Raw genomic sequence first — 20,023 nt, 5'->3', positions numbered from 1 at the left:
CATACTTTCATGTGCCAGTGGCCAGAGAGTGTCAACAGTTTCTCTGATTTGCCATCGGTCATGCTCACATGCAGTTCACATGTCTCCCCTTCGGGCTTTCAACATCGCCTCGCATGTTTTCCGAGACCTTATTGGCAGTTGTAGCCCTCAACAGGATCAGAGGTATCAGGTTACACCATTATCTGGACGACCTGCTTCTCCTGTCTCAGGACAGATCTCAGCTGCTTCTACACCTAGAGCAAGTGACCTAGATTCTCCAAGAGTTTGGGTGGATCCTGAACCTCGAGAAGACCATCTGGTTCCAACACAGTCGCTTGTGTTCCTAAGGGCATTGTTCAACACAGTAAAATGCACCATCTCTCTGCCCGAGGAAAAAATCCTGGTGGTTCAAGGCAAGGTGTCTCTCGCCCTAGCTGCCTCCCATCTCACTGCCCGCCAGTGTCTGAAGGTTGTGGGGACTCTTGTGGCCACAGCCCCCATGGTGAAGTGGGCTCTGTGGAAGCTGAGACCTTTCCAGAGGGGTTTTCTCCAGCAATGGACGTCAGAGAACATGGCACAGGTTATTCACCTAACCCCATTCATGAAGGGATGCCTTCCTTGGTGGCTACATTGAGTGAATCTCACAAATTGCCATTCGATCACCCCAATCACTTGGGTCATGGTAACCTCCAATGCCAGCAGTACCGGTTGGGGAGCCCACTGTCTATCAGAAGTGGCACAAGGCAGGTGGAATTTTCCTGCTCGTGGAGTAGTGTCCAATATTCTGAAACTGCGAGCTGCCTTCAAAGCCCTTCAGGCTTTCCGCCATCTGACCCAGGGAGCTTCAGTGTTACTCAGAATGGACAACACTACAGTAGTGGCATGTGTCAAAAGGCAGGGAGGAACACGCAGCATGACTCTTCTCCAAGAAACGGAACCGATCGTGTCCTGGGCCCAGCAACATCTGGCCAACCTCTCGGCAGTCTTCGTTCCAGGAGTACTGAATGTGGAAGCAGACCTTCTGTACAGATACAAACTCGACAACAACGAGTGGTCTCTCCATCAGGAAGTGTTCAATTGGGTTTTGTCTCTGGGGATATCTCCAGAAGTGGATCTTTTTGCGGCCCCCCGCAACAAAAAACTCTGGAAATACTATACAAGGTTCCGGGATCCTCACACCTTCGGGGTGGACGCTCTCACGGACAGCTGGAATTTTGAAACTGCCTATGCCTTCCCACCAGTGCCAATAATACTCCAATTTCTTCGGAGACTGAAAATGGAAGAGGTGGAAGTGCTAGCGATAATTCCCTTCTGGCCCAACAGGCCCTGGTTTCCCCTGCTGTCTCTACTCAGCTTCAGGGATCCAATCTCTCTACCCCTCAGACTGGATCTCCTATCACAGGGTCCCACTATGCATCCATGCCCTGCACGCCTGCACCTCAAGGCTTGGTTCTTGAGAGGGGGAGGTTGGAGGCCCTCGGATGTCCAGAAGAAGTAATTCCTACTCTTATGAATTCAAGAAGAGGTAGCACCAACAGGGTCTATGAGAGGATCTGGTCTAAATTCATTAGTCGTCATGTCCCGGGGTCTGGTCCAGTGGACACACCTACAATCCAACATGTCCTGAGTTTCTTGCAGTCCAGTCTGGATCTCTCCCTATCGATCAGTTCTCTCCGGGTGCAAGTTTCGGCCATTTCGGCCTTCACCGGAATTTCATGGGCAAAACATCAACTAGTCCAACAATTTTTTAAGGGAGCGGTCAGGTTCAGGCCTCAGAGAAAACCAAGATTCCCAAAATGGGATCTCCCGCTAGTCTTGGACTTCTTTTCTTCTGTGGATATGGCTTTAATATCAATCAAGGAGCTTACGCTGAAGACAGTGTTTTTGGTGGCTATTACCTCCTCCAAAAGAGTCTCTGAAGTGCATCATCTAGGTTCCAAAGAGCCTTTTCTGACCTTCTTCCAGGACATAGTGGTTCTAATACCTATGTTAGGGTCAAATCCTAAAGTGACCTTGGTCTTCCATGAGAAATCGGAAATAGTCCTTTCCACTTTTAGAACCGATGATGGTTCCCCAGTTCATCCTCTAGATGTGGGCAACACTCTGAAACAATACTTGGAGGCTACATCCTCCTTCCGTCAGTCGGATTTTCTTTTTGCCCTTCTCCATGGGAAGAAAAGAGGAATGCGTGCTTCTTCTAGAGCAGTGGCTGCGTCGATTGTCCAGGCTATCCAATGGGCATACAGAGCAAAGGGCTTGGCTCCTCCGGAGGCGGTTACGGCTCATTCAACTAGAAGTATTTCCACGTCTTGGGCAGTCTCTAAGCATGTAGCGCCCGATGTGATCTGCAGGGCAGCCTCCTGGTCTTCTATCAACACTTTTCTTTCCCATTATTGTGTTGAACCTGCCGCATTATCTTCTGTTAATTTTGGTGTTCAAGTCCTGTCAGTTGACGGTACCAATTAAAGATTTTTGTTCAGCATCTTCCCACCCGGGAGAGTATAGCGAGTTATTTCCCGAACTTATGCTTCCATGGAGTCTGTCAGGAAATCGGAAAATTGATATCAAATTCTTACCGTAATTTTCCTTTCCTGATGGACTCCATTGCAGCAGGAGTCCCCTCCCAATTCCTGAGTAGGCTAGTTACAGAACACGGATGCTGAAAGGAAGCAAAGATTTATGGGAGTGGGAGAGGAGGCGGGGCCTACCCGAACGTATGCTGCCATGGAGTCCATCAGGAAAGGAAAATTACGGTAAGTATTTGATATCAATTTTCCGTTTTTTCCACCAGTGGGTCATATGCTAATCCATGTAAAAAATGGAGGAGAATCTGCGCTCGGACAGCAAAATCACAATCAGGATCAATGAAGATCAAATAAACAAATATGTGAAGGCAGCCAACTAAGTAGTGGATTACAGACTAAGTAAGCATATAAAAGGATGTAGTAGCGCCAAACACTAAATGAAAAAACCAATATGTTATCAATGTGGAGTGTCCACAGAAAGTCCGAATAGTCCAAAAGATGGAGAGATAGTGGAGACCAATTCCCAACTTCCGACTGTGTAGATGAAAGAGCCAACACCCATACGTGGAGTAACACCAACTGCTTACCAGATGTTAATGGATATAGGGCGGTGAAACAGACTCAGATAGGCCATCAATCATAGGATAGATCAAACCATGTAGTCTCATCAACTCCAATATATCAAAAGATCATGGGTACAGGGCGGTGAAATAAGCTCAGGTCAAACCACCAGGCAAAACGTTTGGTCTCAACAACTCCAATTCACCTCGATAGAAAAGGCAGGACAATAGTGCAGACTGTACGAACACTCATTTATTGCATATGCAAAAACATACTCACACATAGGTGGATACATAAAAGCATCATCAAAGGATAAAAACCGCGGTATGTGGTGGCGTGCTGCTCGTTTCCAGGTCGCCTGACGCGTGTCGTCAAAGTAGTGACATCATCAGAGGCGGACCTGACTCAAAACGGCAGCACGCTTAAAACGAATTTTCCGGTTGAGTTCGTTTTAAGCGTGCTGCCGTTTTGAGTCAGGTCCGCCTCTGATGATGTCACTACTTTGACGACACGCGTCAGGCGACCTGGAAACGAGCAGCACGCCACCACATACCGCGGTTTTTATCCTTTGATGATGCTTTTATGTATCCACCTATGTGTGAGTATGTTTTTGCATATGCAATAAATGAGTGTTCGTACAGTCTGCACTATTGTCCTGCCTTTTCTATCGAGGTGAATTGGAGTTGTTGAGACCAAACGTTTTGCCTGGTGGTTTGACCTGAGCTTATTTCACCGCCCTGTACCCATGATCTTTTGATATATTGGAGTTGATGAGACTACATGGTTTGATCTATCCTATGATTGATGGCCTATCTGAGTCTGTTTCACCGCCCTATATCCATTAACATCTGGTAAGCAGTTGGTGTTACTCCACGTATGAGTGTTGGCTCTTTCATCTACAAAGTCGGAAGTTGGGAATTGGTCTCCACTATCTCTCCATCTTTTGGACTATTGGGACTTTCTGTGGACACTCCACATTGATAACATATTGGTTTTATCACTTAGTGTTTGGCGCTACTACATCCTTTTATATGCTTATCCATACTAATTGATAATTGTAATAATATTACTATGATATGCACATCAATGAACATGCCAAGATTACCGTTAATTATATAAGTTTGTTCCCTCACGTTCTTTTTTCCTTATCCAGGCTTCCCTTGGTGCAATCTCCGACCTTCGAGCTGCTTATCCCAGCTGTAATCCTAAGCAGGCACTCCGCTGCCAATAGAACCAACATTGGACTGGGTGAGTCCCAAAACTAGCACGTCAATAGACCCTACTGACTGTAAAAATATTCTTAGGATTCTCATTAAGAAACCTAATCCTCTTACAGATAAATAAAACCTTTTTTCCAAGTAATTGTAAAATGCTATAACTGTTAGATCAATATGAAGTTTTAAAGCTGAATCTCAGGTATTGCAAATTTTTGTAGCTTAGACCAATGTGAATATCCATACCTGTGTGATCACTGTGGAAATGAATGGTGCTTTTCATATATATTTGTTGCTGCACAGCAACTAGGCTGTGCGCTGCTTACAAATGTCAGCTCCAACAACTGTTCAGCAACAAGTGTACACTGCATACCCCAAACAAAAAAAAACAAAAAAAAAAAACAAAAAAAAACAAACAAAAAAAAATAACAAAAAACAAAAAAAAAAAAAAATATATATATATATATATATATATATATATATATATATATATATATATATATATATACCATTTATATACTGTATATCTTAAAAACTAACCAAACTAACAACACAAAACAAAAATTAATAAATGAAAAAAAAAAATAGACCCTAACTAAAGGAAAAAAAAACTGCAAAGAGGTGGCACAGAGGCTGGCAAGCATGCACACTTGCTGCTGATACAAAAAAAAGTGTCCTAGAAAGGGCAGTTAGGTCTGTGGCACAGAGGGGGACACAAGGGTAGCTCACCAAACTGCACAGTATAGCACTATGTAGTACAGTATAGCACAGTATAGCACTTTAAAGAAAAGTATTTCTCCCCACACAGATTCTTCAGTGTTCTCTAACTAGCTGTGACACACCCTGACATCACCATCCCCACTCAGTTCCTATGTCTCTGCTTTCCTTCACCATCCCCACTAAGTTCCCAGGTCTCTGTTCTTCATCACCGTTCCCACCAAATTCCTTTGTCTCTACTTTCTATTACTGTCCCCACTCAGTTCCTATGTCTCTGGACTTTATCACTTTCCTTACTCAGTTCCTATGTCTCTGCTCTTTATCACTTTCCCTACTCAGTTCCTATGTCTCTGCTCTTTATCACTGTCCCCACTCAGTTCCTATGTCTCTGCACTTCTTCACTGCTCCCACTAAGCTCCTTTGTCTCTGCTCTTCTTCACCGTCCCCACTCAAATCCTATGTCTCTGCTCTTCTTCACCGTCCCCACTGAGTTCCGATGTCTCTGCTCTTCTTCACCGTCCCCACTCAAATCCTATGTCTCTGCTCTTCTTCACCGTCCCCACTCAATTCCTATGTCTCTGCTCTTTATCACCGTCTCCACTCAGTTCCTATGACTCTGCACATTTTCACCATCCCCACTAAGCTCCTGTGTCTCTGCTCCTCTTCACCATCCCCACTTAATTCCTATGTCTCTGCTCTTCTTCACTGTCTGTACTCAGTTCCTATGTCTCCGCTGTTCTTAACCGTCCCTACTCAGTTCCTCTGTCTCCGCTCTTCTTCACCGTCCCCACTCAGTTCCTATGTCTCTGCTCTTCTTCACCATCCCCACTCAATTCCTATGTCTCTGCTCTTTATCACCGTCTCCACTCAGTTCCTATGACTCTGCACATTTTCACCATCCCCACTAAGCTCCTGTGTCTCTGCTCCTCTTCACCATCCCCACTTAATTCCTATGTCTCTGCTCTTCTTCACTGTCTGTACTCAGTTCCTATGTCTCCGCTGTTCTTAACCGTCCCTACTCAGTTCCTCTGTCTCCGCTCTTCTTCACCGTCCCCACTCAGTTCCTATGTCTCTGCACTTCTTCACTGCTCCCACTAAGCTCCTTTGTCTCTGCTCTTCTTCACCGTCCCCACTCAAATCCTATGTCTCTGCTCTTCTTCACCGTCCCCACTGAGTTCCGATGTCTCTGCTCTTCTTCACCGTCCCCACTCAAATCCTATGTCTCTGCTCTTCTTCACCGTCCCCACTCAATTCCTATGTCTCTGCTCTTTATCACCGTCTCCACTCAGTTCCTATGACTCTGCACATTTTCACCATCCCCACTAAGCTCCTGTGTCTCTGCTCCTCTTCACCATCCCCACTTAATTCCTATGTCTCTGCTCTTCTTCACTGTCTGTACTCAGTTCCTATGTCTCCGCTGTTCTTAATCGTCCCTACTCAGTTCCTCTGTCTCCGCTCTTCTTCACCGTCCCCACTCAGTTCCTATGTCTCTGCTCTTCTTCACCATCCCCACTCAATTCCTATGTCTCTGCTCTTTATCACCGTCTCCACTCAGTTCCTATGACTCTGCACATTTTCACCATCCCCACTAAGCTCCTGTGTCTCTGCTCCTCTTCACCATCCCCACTTAATTCCTATGTCTCTGCTCTTCTTCACTGTCTGTACTCAGTTCCTATGTCTCCGCTGTTCTTAACCGTCCCTACTCAGTTCCTCTGTCTCCGCTCTTCTTCACCGTCCCCACTCAGTTCCTATGTCTCTGCTCTTCTTCACCATCCCCACTCAATTCCTATGTCTCTGCTCTTTATCACCGTCTTCACTCAGTTCCTATGACTCTGCACATTTTCACCATCCCCACTAAGCTTCTGTGTCTCTGCTCCTCTTCACCATCCCCACTTAATTCCTATGTCTCTGCTCTTCTTAACAGCCCCTACTCAGTTCCTATGTCTCCGCTCTTCTTCACCGTCCCCACTCAAATCCTATGTCTCTGCTCTTCTTCACCGTCCCCACTCAGTTTCGATGTCTCTGCTCTTCTTCAACATCCCCACTCAATTCCTATGTCTCTGCTCTTTATCACCGTCTCCACTCAGTTCCTATGACTCTGCACATTTTCACCATCCCCACTAAGCTCCTGTGTCTCTGCTCCTCTTCACCATCCCCACTTAATTCCTATGTCTCTGCTCTTCTTCACTGTCTGTACTCAGTTCCTATGTCTCCGCTGTTCTTAACCGTCCCTACTCAGTTCCTCTGTCTCCGCTCTTCTTCACCGTCCCCACTCAGTTCCTATGTCTCTGCTCTTCTTAACCGCCCCTACTCAGTTCCTATGTCTCCGCTCTTCTTCACCGTCCCCACTCAATTTCTATGTCTCTGCTCTTCTTCACCATCCCCAGACTCCCCACTCAGTTCCTATGTCACTGCTCTTCTTTACCGTCCCCACTCAGTTCTTATGTCACTGCTCTTCTTCACTGTCCCCACTCAGTTCCTATGTCACTGCTCTTCTTCACCGTCCCCAGGCTCCCCATTCCATTCCTATGTCACTGCTCTTCTTTACCGTCCCCACTCAGTTCTTATGTCACTGCTCTTCTTCACCGTCCCCACTCAGTTCTTATGTCACTGCTCTTCTTCACCGTCCCCACTCAGTTCTTATGTCTCTGCTCTTCTTCACCGTCCCCACTCAGTTCTTATGTCTCTGCTCTTCTTCACCGTCCCCACTCAGTTCTTATGTCACTGCTCTTCTTCACCGTCCCCATTCAGTTCTTATGTCACTGCTCTTCTTCACCGTCCCCAGGCTCCCCATTCCATTCCTTTGTCACTGCTCTTCTTCAACATCTCAATTCAGCTTCTTAATGGAGGCGGTGAAGAAGATAAGAGACGCAGGAGATGAGTGGGTCTGAAGGTAAGTGGAATATCTGAAAAGGTCATTTTTCCAGTGCTGACATGTATCTTGTGGATTTATGTGAAGAATGAATGATAAAAATGGGTCTGGTATATCCGTAAAATATTTCCAAAGAGCTTTTTATAGCTACAGGAACATGAGTAGGACCCAATACAAGAATAAACAAAGACTTAACTTAATCCTTTTAATGAAAACATGCCTGAAGCTGATGTTCTGGTTCCATTGTGAGAAATATGTGTCTTGGCTGTTCCCTTGAGTAAAAAGATGGTAATAGAATTATAGAATGTTCCAGCAGAAAATTAGAACAGAGAAAAATTGGATTGTACAAAGTTTTTTTTATTTTTCATGAAATTACTTTGTTTAACTCTTTCCATCAAGTATCCCAGGGCCAAGAAAACTGTACAGGAATTGAATGTGGACATCTGCAGCCTGACTTCCAGCCAATCAGAGAGGTCAGTAAGACATTGTAAGTGGTATGTGCTATGTATTCCTGTTCTAGGGTGCCAATTCTAACCCTCAGACAGGAAGTTTGTTACTAGCAGGAGAGAGAGTTTTTTTTTTTTGGGAGGGTGCATGTGATCAGCACTGTCCAGACAGAGGGTCAGGGGTTCTGCAGCTTCATAGGACAGTCAGAGGAGAATGTAAACACCTCCTATAAGCTTTAGCCAGTGCTTGGCCGGACACTGATAGAAGTCACAAGACTGCTATATACTGCTGATGAGAAAGGGTATTTAGCAGTTTATATTTACTAACATAATTGCATTTCCATGTTCTGTGTACTGTGGGAGACCAGATATAGTGACTGCAGGCTCCTGGGGAGACCAGATATAGTGACTGCAGGCTCCTGGGGAGACCAGATATAGTGACTGCAGGCTACTGGGGAGACCAGATATAGTGACTGCAGGCTCCTGGGGAGACCAGATATAGTGAATTCAGGCTCCTGGGGAGACCATATATAGTGACTGCGGGCTCCTGGGGAGACCAGATATAGTGACTGCAGGCTCCTGGGGAGACCAGATATAGTGACTGCAGGCTAATGGGGAGACCAGATATAGTGACTGCAGACTCCTGGGAAGACCAGATATAGTGAATGCAGGCTCCTAAGGAGACCAGATATAGTGACTGCAGACTCCTGGGAAGACCAGATATAGTGAATGCAGGCTTCTGGGGAGACCAGGTATAGTGAATGCAGGCTCCTGGGGAGACCAGATATAGTGAATGCAGGCTTCTGGGGAGACCAGATATAGTGACTGCAGGCTCCTGGGTAGACCAGATATAGTGACTGCAGGCTCCTGGGGAGACCAGATACAGTGAATGCAGGCTCCTGGGGAGACCAGATATAGTGAATGCAGGCTCCTGGGGAGACCAGATATAGTGAATGCACGCTCCTGGGTTTAGTAACACTTTAGTGACACCCCAAGGGCAGGTCGTAAACACAATGAGTTTGCCCGCTGTGGCCTGCAGCAGATCACATGGGTGCGGTTGCCGTGCATTTAAAAAAGTATTGCATGCACTACTTTTGATGAGGTGCGAATTCAGCCTATTCAAAGTGAATGAGCTGAAACCGCACAGAACCGCATCTGAATCGCACAGGAACTGCAGTTTCTAGTGTGAATGGGCTCTAAAGTAAACCTGCATTGAGGCAAACATGTAGGCTGCCATTGTTTACCTCCAAATAAAGATGCTAATTGCCTGGCAGTCTGTAACTTCCATACTTTCAGAGTCAATAACCGTTATATAGCAGGTGAAGTCAGAGCGAAGTAAGAGCTCCAGATTTCATTATGGCTCCTGGTCAACAATGCAAAAAGTATTAAAGCCATCAGAACAACATTGAAAGTATGCAATAAGTATTTTTAGTGGGAGAGGTTACTGGTGGGGAGTGGGAGTGGTTGAATAATTTAGCAAAAGACACTAGCCAGGGCTGACACCACTCACTGCCTAGAAATACTGTGGGGGAGATTCACTAAAACTGGTGCACCCAGAATCTGGTGCAGCTCTTCATAGTAGCCAATCAGCATCTAACTTCAGCTTGTTCAATTACGTTTTGACAAAAAAATCCTGGAAGCTGATTTCTGTGCACAGTTGCACCAGATTTTGCACTCTAGTTTTAGTCACTAAACCCCCATGGGTTTTTAGCCCACACAGGACTTAGGAGCTGAGTGCATTTCTGTTAGATCATCAGGCCTTCTTCTGTACTTCCAGGGCTGTTTATCCACTTATCTACCACCATACGTCTTTAAACATAGTGGTGGACGTTTATCTCTGCAGTGCCTTTTCTAAACTGCACGGCACAAATCACCCTAGGGCAGCTGCTATGTCCGTTTACCAGCTGTGAACTGAGCTGTCCAATTACAGACACAGTGTAGAGAGCCAATCTGAGCTGCTCTGTTCCATGTGAATGCTGTGATTCTCAAATGTGAACAATATAGTGTTGACATTGGTAAGCTCACCCCTTCCTAACAAATGAATCAATAAATTAAAGCAGCAGCAGTTGTAGGTTTGTTTTTAACCCTTTTATCCTTCATCTCATGTGTATTAACCCCTTCACCTCTCTTATCCTTCACATCTGTACATTAACCCCTTCACCTCTCTTATCCTGCACATCTGTACATTAACCTCTTCACCTCTCTTATACCGCACATCTGTACATTAACCCCTTCACCTCTCTTATACCGCACATCTGTACATTAACCCCTTCACCTCTCTTATCCTTCACATCTGTACATTAACCCCTTCACCTTTCCTCCCTCTGTGTATGACATATGCAATTATTGTAACTAGAGCACTATTACCAAGCTCCTTGGTTTAACCCTCTCAATACCAGCCTGGTATATTATTATTATTATTATTATACAGGATTTATATAGTGCCAACAGATTGGTATAAGATTCAGTTGGGTCCATGGTGGAGTTATTGTCTGTCAAACTATCACAGCACTGAAAAATGTAAAATGGAGGGTAATGGAGGTGTATTACAGGCTGGTAGTCCAGTGTTTACATGGATAAAACATAGAGAAATGTGCATGAGTGGCAGAGATATGTCACATATGTTGTTTTTTTTTCGGCCTCTACAAATGCTCCAATCCATCTCTGCATTTGGACTATTGATGGAGACCAATATACACAAACGGAGTGAACCTACAGACTTTGTGCAGATTGAGCCTTGGCTGGATATAGGTTGCTATCCACCTCTCCACAGTGCAGCCCACTACTCACACTATCATCAATGTTGCCATCCAGATTTTACACCGGCCAGTTGGACATTTTGTAATCGTGTATAATACCTACTACTGTATTTTTTTTTTTTTTTCAGGTTTCAGGGGCACTACTAGTTTCAGGAGTTCTCCAGGTTCTTACAGGAATCTTTGGGCTCTGGGGATGGATTCTTCAGTTTTGTGGCCCAATGGTCATTGCCCCGGCGCTGTCCATCATTGGCCTCTCCTACTACAAGCCAGCAGCCCAGCTCTGTTCCTTCAACTGGAGCATCTCCTTGAGGTAAGCCTAATCCAATCCTAAAAATGGGGCATCCAATCGTTTCTAGAGGGTTCGCTAAATGTAGATATTTGTTGTTGCAATAAAGCTTATGCACTTGCCGCCCAACGATGTACCCATACATCCTCAGGTTTGAGTGATTATTACGGGGCCATGGCTGCAGCTGCAGTCATGACCATGGTATACATTTCTTTTTTTTTTTCAGCCGGTGATGCTGTACAATGTAAAAGCGATTTGAGCAGTTAATTAGCTGCTGGATCACTTCTGGTCTCTCCTGTTCCACTGGGAAACCTAGGACTTAAGCCGGCAGTTCCGCTGGCTTACCATGGTTCGCTAAATGTAGATATTTATTGTTGCAATAAACCTTATGCACTTGCCGCCCAACGATGTACCCGTACATCCTCAGGTTTGAGTGGTTATTCCGGGGTCATGGCTGCAGCTACAGTCATGACCACGGTATAAAATTTTTTTTTTTTTTCAGCCGGTGATGCTGTACAATGTAAAAGCGATTCGAGCAGTTAATTAGCTGCTGGATCACTTGTGGTCTCTCCTGTTCCACTGGGAAACCTGGGACTTAAGCCGGCGGTTCTGCTGGCTTACCATGGAGATGATCAAGGATGATCATCTCTATGCTATATGAAACCGGAAGTGATGAGTATTTTGTCACTCCACGTTTCACCGGGATGTAAACAAGCCATTACTGGCTTGTGAAAGTATCCAATCAAACTGATCTTGGTGTGATCAGATGCTTTTAAGGGCAGAGGAGAGATCTAGGGTTTAGGACCTGTTACTGCTGCAGCTATCACAAGGGATGTTGTTCATTGTGATAGCAATACAAGTAATAAAAAATAAAAATTTACAGTGTAAAAAAAAAATCAAATCAAATGAATATTAGAATAAATTTTTTTTAAAAGCATCTCCATCGCACCATGCTTATGCGCAAAGGCGAAAGCATGCCTTGGTCCCATGCGCATACGTAAGCAGCGATCGCATCGCACATGGGAGGTATTGCTGCAAAGAGCGAGAGCAATAATTCTAGCACCAGACCTCCTTTGTAACTCTAAACTGTGAAGGCTTTTGAAGCATCACTTATGGGGTTTATTTGGTAACGTAGTTTGTCGCCGTTCCGTAAGCGTGCACAGTTTTAAAGCGTAACATGTTGGGTATCTATTTACTCAGTGTAACATCATCTTTTAGGCTAGGTGCGGGTGGTTCCACTGTGGGACCCGCACAAATACAGGCAGCCGCAACCACCCACACAGAAAAATGTAGGACCTGCGGACGGGTGCTGTTAATCCTAATGGGACGTCGCCCGCATTGGGCATCGGTTCTCTTGCAGGCTGTGATTTGAAAAATAGTGCAGGGACTTCTTTCCTGCATGTCCCGGAGAACAGCAGCCCATTCAAATGAATGAAACAGCATCAAGAAAAACTCTATGAGAGCACTTAGAACTCTATTATATGTCCATGAATAGATTGTGTATTACAGTACTAATTCCATGAAAATATATAGATTCCACTGGAGTTATTGTTGTAAGCATCATTCAAATGAATGGACTCTCGTGCCTGCGCAAACCTCGGCCCGCACGGCCGCAGGTGTGTGAACCTAGCCTAATGTTTTACAAACAATTGGGTATTGTATTGAGTTTTTGTGCATTAATATTCATTAAAGTGTATTTTTTTCCCAAAAAATTGCATGTGCAAAAACAGCTGCGCAAATACCGTGTGACATAAAAAATTGCAACAGCCACTATTTTATTCCCTAGGGCCTCCGATTAAAAATATATTTATTGTTTGGGGGTTCTAAGTGATTTTCTTGCCAAAAAATTAAATTTTTTACATGTAGGAGAGGAATGTCAGAATTGGCCAAGGCCCAGGGTCAAGTGGTTAAAACACCTAAATGTTCCACCACCATCAGCTGTGGTTCTGTAGCAGTACGAGAAAGTAAAAAACGAAGGAGCGGATGGCCTATGTTAGTGACAGTTTTAGGACAATGTTGTAGAAGTACAAACTTTACTTGTGGTGCCATCTTGGGATGTTATTTAGTATTGCAGCACATACTGTATGTTTTAGCTAGAACTCAATGGCAAAACTCTGATAGGAGCCCTTAATGTCACTAAGTACAAGGAGAGGCCAAAGTGTCTTTTTATATTTAATCTTATTTTATTCATTACAAAGAATAAAAAATACAATCCACAGTATATCAAAACATCCAGGACTTATCAAAGAACTCCGAAACATTAGGAAGTACACATTTCATGTAGCAAAGTATTAGTTGTCATACATATTGTAACTAGTGTTGAGCGAACACGGACTGTATTATTCGTGTTCGTACCGAATAATTGGATTTTTGTTACCCGAACACGAACACGGACACTTTACTGTATATTCGGGTAAAAATCCGTGTTCGGTCGTTTTATTTCCGGGTTTTGCATGCTTTGGCGCTCTTTTCATGGCGGGCTTTCAACAGCCAATCAACAATCGTTTAACTGGTGTGCCTTAAGCCATCCCAGCCATGCCTGCAAATGTCTCAGTAGCTGTGATTGGCCGTCTGAAGCATGTGACCAAGTCTTTATAAGTTCGAGGCAGCCGCAGCGGCGTCATTATGCTGCTTAGATCAGGGACAGAGCACACATCAACGTGCTGGCTGCTGATTAGGGAAAGATAGGCAGGAAAAAACCATTTGTGTCCGGATAGAATTGAGGGACAGGTCGGAGTGTTTAGGCAGGGCGAGTTGTAGGCATTTTAGGGATAGAGTCTGCTGAATTATAGGGTCAGTGTGTTCTACAAACTACAATCGATATTGCTGTGTGGGGTGGGGTCTGCACTTAGTTCTCCTGATCTACGATCTCTTCTCAATCCTGTTAGGGACAGAGTCTGCTGAATTTTAGGGAAAGTGTGTTCTACAAACTACAATCGATATTGCTGTGTGGTGTGGGATAGGAGATAGGCAGGTGTCAGTGATCCACATCCATTTTTCTGTGTGTGGGCTGCAGTGAACACAATCTTTTTGGGGTGCAGTGAACACAATCCTTTTGGAGTGCAGTGAACAAAATCTTTGTGGGGTGCAGTGAACAAAACCTTTGTGGGGGTACAGTGAACACAATCTTTGTGGGGTGCAGTGAAGACAATCCTTGTGGGGTTCAGTGAAGACAATCCTTGTGGGGTGCAGTGAACAAAATCTTTGGGGGGTACAGTGAACACAATCTTTGTGGGGTGCAGAGAAGACAATCCTTGTGGGATGCAGTGAACAAAATCTTTGGGGGGGTACAGTGAACACAATCTTTGTGGGGTGCAGTGAACAAAACCTTTGTGGGGTGCAGTGAACACAATCTTTGTGGGGTGCAGTGAAGACAATCCTTGTGGGGTGCAGTGAAGACAATCTTTGTGGGGTGCAGTGAAGACAATCCTTGTGGGGTGCAGTGAACAAAATCTTTGGGGGGTACAGTGAACACAATCTTTGTGGGGTGCAGTGAACAAAACCTTTGTGGGGTACAGTGAACACAATCTTTGTGGGGTGCAGTGAACAAAACCTTTGTGGGGTACAGTGAACACAATCTTTGTGGGGTGCAGTGAAGACAATCCTTTTGGAGTGCAGTGAACACAATCTTTGTGGGGTACAGTGAACACAATCTTTGTGGGGTGCAGTGAACAAAACCTTTGTGGGGTACAGTGAACACAATCTTTGTGGGGTGCAGTGAACACAATCTTTGTGGGGTGCAGTGAACAAAACCTTTGTGGGGTGCAGTGAACACAAACTTTGTGGGGTACAGTGAACACAATCTTTGTGGGGTGCAGTGAACAAAACCTTTGTGGGGTACAGTGAACACAATCTTTGTGGGGTGCAGTGAAGACAATCCTTTTGGAGTGCAGTGAACACAATCTTTGTGGGGTACAGTGAACACAATCTTTGTGGGGTGCAGTGAACAAAACCTTTGTGGGGTGCAGTGAACAAAACCTTTGTGGGGTACAGTGAACACAATCTTTGCGGGGTGCAGTGAACACAATCTTTGTGGGGTGCAGTGAACACAACCTTTGTGGGGTACAGTGAACACAATCTTTGTGGGGTGCAGTGAACAAAACCTTTGTGGGGTACAGTGAACACAATCTTTGTGGGGTACAGTGAACACAATCTTTGTGGGGTGCAGTGAACAAAACCTTTGTGGGGTACAGTAAACACAATCTTTGTGGGGTGCAGTGAACAAAACCTTTGTGGGGTACAGTGAACACAATCTTTGTGGGGTGCAGAGAAGACAATCCTTTTGGGGTGCAGTGAACACAATCTTTGTGGGGTACAGTGAACACAATCTTTGTGGGGTGCAGTGAACACAATCTTTGTGGGGTGCAGTGAACAAAACCTTTGTGGGGTGCAGTGAAGACAATCTTTGTGGGGTGCAGTGAAGACAATCCTTGTGGGGTGCAGTGAAGACAATCCTTGTGGGGTGCAGTGAAGACAAACAATCCTTGTGGGGTGCAGTGAACAAAATCTTTGGGGGGTACAGTGAACACAATCTTTGTGGGGTGAAGTGAACAAAACCTTTGTGGGGTACAGTGAACACAATCTTTGTGGGGTGCAGTGAACAAAACCTTTGTGGGGTACAGTGAACACAATCTTTGTGGGGTGCAGTGAAGACAATCCTTTTGGAGTGCAGTGAACACAATCTTTGTGGGGTGCAGTGAACAAAACCTTTGTGGGGTACAGTGAACACAATCTTTGTGGGGTGCAGAGAAGACAATCCTTTTGGGGTGCAGTGAACACAATCTTTGTGGGGTACAGTGAACACAATCTTTGTGGGGTGCAGTGAACAAAACATTTGTGGGGTACAGTGAACACAATCTTTGTGGGGTGCAGTGAACAAAACCTTTGTGGGGTACAGTGAACACAATCTTTGTGGGGTACAGTGAACACAATCTTTGTGGGGTACAGTGAACACAATCTCATACTTCTGAAGCTTTGAGGGTGCTGCCTGTTCTATACTCCTCCTCCTCCTCCTCCTCATCCATCCTTTTAGGGGTACAAACAATAGTAATTGGGGCCTAGTGTGCTTCTGTACGTGTGAAAAACATACACTTTTTTTTGATCATATTTCCTATTCCGTTATTCAATAAAAACCTTTGGGGCTCAATTAAATTGCGGAATAGTCTGTGTCGGTACGTGTGAGATCCACCTTTCCAAGTTTTTGGGGTTCATCTCATACTTCTGAAGCTTTGAGGGTGCTGCCTGTTCTATACGCCTCCTCCTCCTCTTCCTCATCCATCCTTTTAGGTGTACAAACAATAGTAATTGGGGCCTAGTGTGCTTCTGTACGTGTGAAAAACATACACTTTTTTTTGATCATATTTCCTATTCCGCTATTCAATAAAAACCTTTGGGGCTCAATTAAATTGCGGAATAGTCTGTGTCGGTACGTGTGAGATCCACCTTTCCAAGTTTTTGGGGTTCATCTCATACTTCTGAAGCTTTGAGGGTGCTGCCTGTTCTATACTCCTCCTCCTCCTCATCCATCCTTTTAGGTGTACAAACAATAGTAATTGGGGCCTAGTGTGCTTCTGTACGTGTGAAAAACATACACTTTTTTTTGATCATATTTCCTATTCCGCTATTCAATAAAAACCTTTGTGGCTCAATTAAATTGCGGAATAGTCTATGTCGGTACGTATGAGATCCACCTTTCCAAGTTTTTGGGGTTCATCTCATACTTCTGAAGCTTTGAGGGTGCTGCCTGTTCCATACTCCTCTTCCTCATCCTCCCTTTAGGGTAGGAAAAAATTTAATCGGGCCTAGTCTGTGTTTGTACGTGTGAGATACACAGTTTTTTATCCTATTCCGCTATTCAATACACACCCTTTTGGTGTAAAAAACATTAAATTGCGGCATAGTTTGCATATTTGACTGTGAGATACACCCGTGCGATACTGTTGTTCTTTTGTTCCGCTATTCAATAAAGACCTTTCTAGGGCAAGATCTTAAATTTCAGAAATATGAGGAGAGCGTCAAATAGGGGCCGTGGCCTGGGTCGTGGTGGTGCTGCTGCTAGAGCTCCTGTTGCAAGGAGAGGACGTGGTCGATCTGTGCCAGCTACACGCACAAGTGAAACACCTTCCTCAAGTGTGAGTAGGCGACAGAACCTGCATCAGTATTTGGTAGGGCATCATACGCCCCTAGAAGTGATGAGGCCAGAACAAGTGGAGGCGATAGTAGATTGGTTTGCTGCTGACAGTGCCTCCAGGTCCTTCACATTGTCTCCCACCCAGTCTACTGCAGAAAGGTCACAGTTGGCACCTGCAGCCGATGTCCAACCGTCTTTCACCTCACCCACTTGCAAATCAGGCAAGCAGTCTGAGCCCCAAGCCATACAGCAGTCTCTTCTTCTTTTTGATGACTCTGTCAGCAGGGTTTCCCAGGGCCATCCACCTAGCCCTGCCCCAGAAGTGGAAGAGATTGAGTGCAGCGATGCCCAACCACTTATTTCTCAAGATGAGTACATGCAAGGATCATCGCAGCACGTCTCCGATGATGACGAAACGCAGGTGCCAACTGCTGCGGCGTTCAGCATTGTGGAGACCGACAAGGAGGGCAGGGGTGAAGACTGGGTGGAAGATGATGTGGAGGACGATGAGGTCCTTGACCCCACATGGAATGAACGTCATGCAGGTGACCTGAGTAGTTTGGAGGAAGAGGCGGTGGTCGCACAGAGCCACCAGCACAGCAGAAGAGGGAGCAGGGTGCAGAAGCGGAGCGGCCGTGCCCTAGACACTACGCCCGCTACTGCCCAACGCAGCAAGGGAACGAGCGCACCAAAGTCAGCTCAAAGGAGTTCTCTAGCGTGGAAGTTCTTTAGAAAATGTGCTGATGACAGGACACGAGTGGTTTGCACCCTGTGCAATCAGAGCTTGAAGCGAGGCATAAACCTTCTCAACCTGAGCACAACCTGCATGATCAGGCATCTAAGTGCAAAGCACGAGCTGCAGTGGAGTACACACCTTCAAAACCAAGAAACGTCTCTGGCTCATCCTGCTTCCTCTTCTGCTGCAGTCTCGGCCGCTCCAGCCACATCTGTAGTGATACCGGCACCTGCCACCCCGCAAACAGACGATCTGTCAGCAACACCACCACCTGGGTCACCAACAACCATCTCCACAATGTCCCGTGGAAGCGTTCAGCTTTCCATCTCCCAAACACTTGAGAGGAAGAGGAAGTACCCCCCTACCCACCCGCGATCCCTGGCCCTGAATGCCAGCATTTCAAAATTATTGGCCTTTGAAATGCTGTCATTCCGTCTGGTGGAGACGCACAGTTTTAAAAACCTTATGTCGGTGGCTGTCCCACAGTACGTCGTGCCCAGCCGCCACTACTTTTCCAGGCAAGCCATCCCTTCCCTGCACAACCAAGTGGGGGAAAAAATCAGGTGTGCACTGCGCAACGCCATCTGTGCCAAGGTCCACCTAACTACCGATACGTGGACCAGTAAGCACGGTCAGGGGCGTTATATCTCCCTAACGGCACACTGGGTAAATGCAGTGGCGGATGGGCCTGAGGCGGATAGCAATTTGGCGCATGTCCTTCCACCACCGAGGATTGCAGGGCGCTTCAGTTTGCCTCCTGTTCCTAACTCCTCCTACTTCGCTTCCTCATCCTCTACCGCCTCCTCATCCGGACAGCGTAACACCTTCACCACCAACTTCAGCACGGCCAGGGGTAAACGACAGCAGGCAGTTTTACAACTTGCCTGTTTGGGGGACAAACCACACACCGCGCAGGAGTTGTGGAGGAGCATGGAACAGCAGACAAATGAGTGGTTGCTGCCAGCGAGCCTCAAGCCCGGCCTGGTGGTGTGCGATAACGGGAGAAATCTCATAGCAGCTCTGGGCCTAGCCGGTTTGACGCACATCCCTTGCCTGGCGCATGTGCTGAATTTGGTGGTGCAGAGGTTCCTTAAAAACTACCCCGATATGTCAGAGCTGCTGCAGAAAGTGCGGGCCGTTTGTGCGCACTTTCGGCGTTCTCACCCTGCTGCTGCTCGCCTGGCAGCGCTGCAGCGTAACTTCGGCCTTCCCGCTCACCGCCTCATATGTGACGTGCCCACAGGGTGGAACTCCACCTTGCACATGCTGGAAAGACTGTGCGAGCAGCAGCAGGCCATAGTGGAGTTTCAGCTGCAGCACGCACGCGTGAGTCGCTCTGCGGAACAGCACCACTTCACCACCAATAACTGGGCCTCCATGCGAGACCTGTGTGCCTTGTTGCGCTGTTTTGAGTACTCCACCAACATGGCCAGTGGCAATGACGCCGTTCTCAGCTTAACTATCCCACTTCTATGCCTCCTTGAAAAAACAATTCGGGCGATGATGGAAGAGGATGTGGCACAGGATGAGGAGGAGGATGAAGAGGTAACATTTCCAAGGCTTTCAGGGCAGTCATTCGCAAGGGGCTCAGAGGGTGGGTTCCTGCACACACAAACGCCAGGGACACAATTGTCCAGCAGGGGCACAGTTCTGGAGGATGAGGAGGATGAGGAGGAGGAGGAGCTGGAGGAGGAGATGGAACCATGTTCACAGCAGGGTGGCACCCAGGCCAGCTCATGGCCATCACTGGTGCATGGCTGGGGGGATACAGAGGACACGGACGATACACCTCCCACAG

General features: G+C 46.2%; 1 protein-coding gene across 1 annotated transcript in view; it reads left to right on the top strand.

The window, feature by feature from the left end:
* The window catches only part of SLC23A3 (solute carrier family 23 member 3), a 68,820-nt gene that overhangs the window by 23,522 nt on the left and 25,275 nt on the right, over positions 1-20,023 (top strand). Inside the window, exons 3-5 of the mRNA XM_082262108.1 lie at positions 4,219-4,313; positions 8,268-8,341; positions 11,202-11,383. Coding sequence (XP_082118234.1) covers positions 4,219-4,313; positions 8,268-8,341; positions 11,202-11,383 — 351 coding nt within the window. The remainder of the gene's footprint in view (positions 1-4,218; positions 4,314-8,267; positions 8,342-11,201; positions 11,384-20,023) is intronic.

The sequence above is a fragment of the Pelophylax lessonae genome (genome assembly GCF_965119305.1).
Source record: "Pelophylax lessonae genome assembly, chromosome: 6".
In the NCBI taxonomy this organism is placed as follows: Eukaryota; Metazoa; Chordata; class Amphibia; order Anura; family Ranidae; genus Pelophylax; species Pelophylax lessonae.
This window is presented reverse-complemented; position numbering and strand designations above follow the sequence as displayed.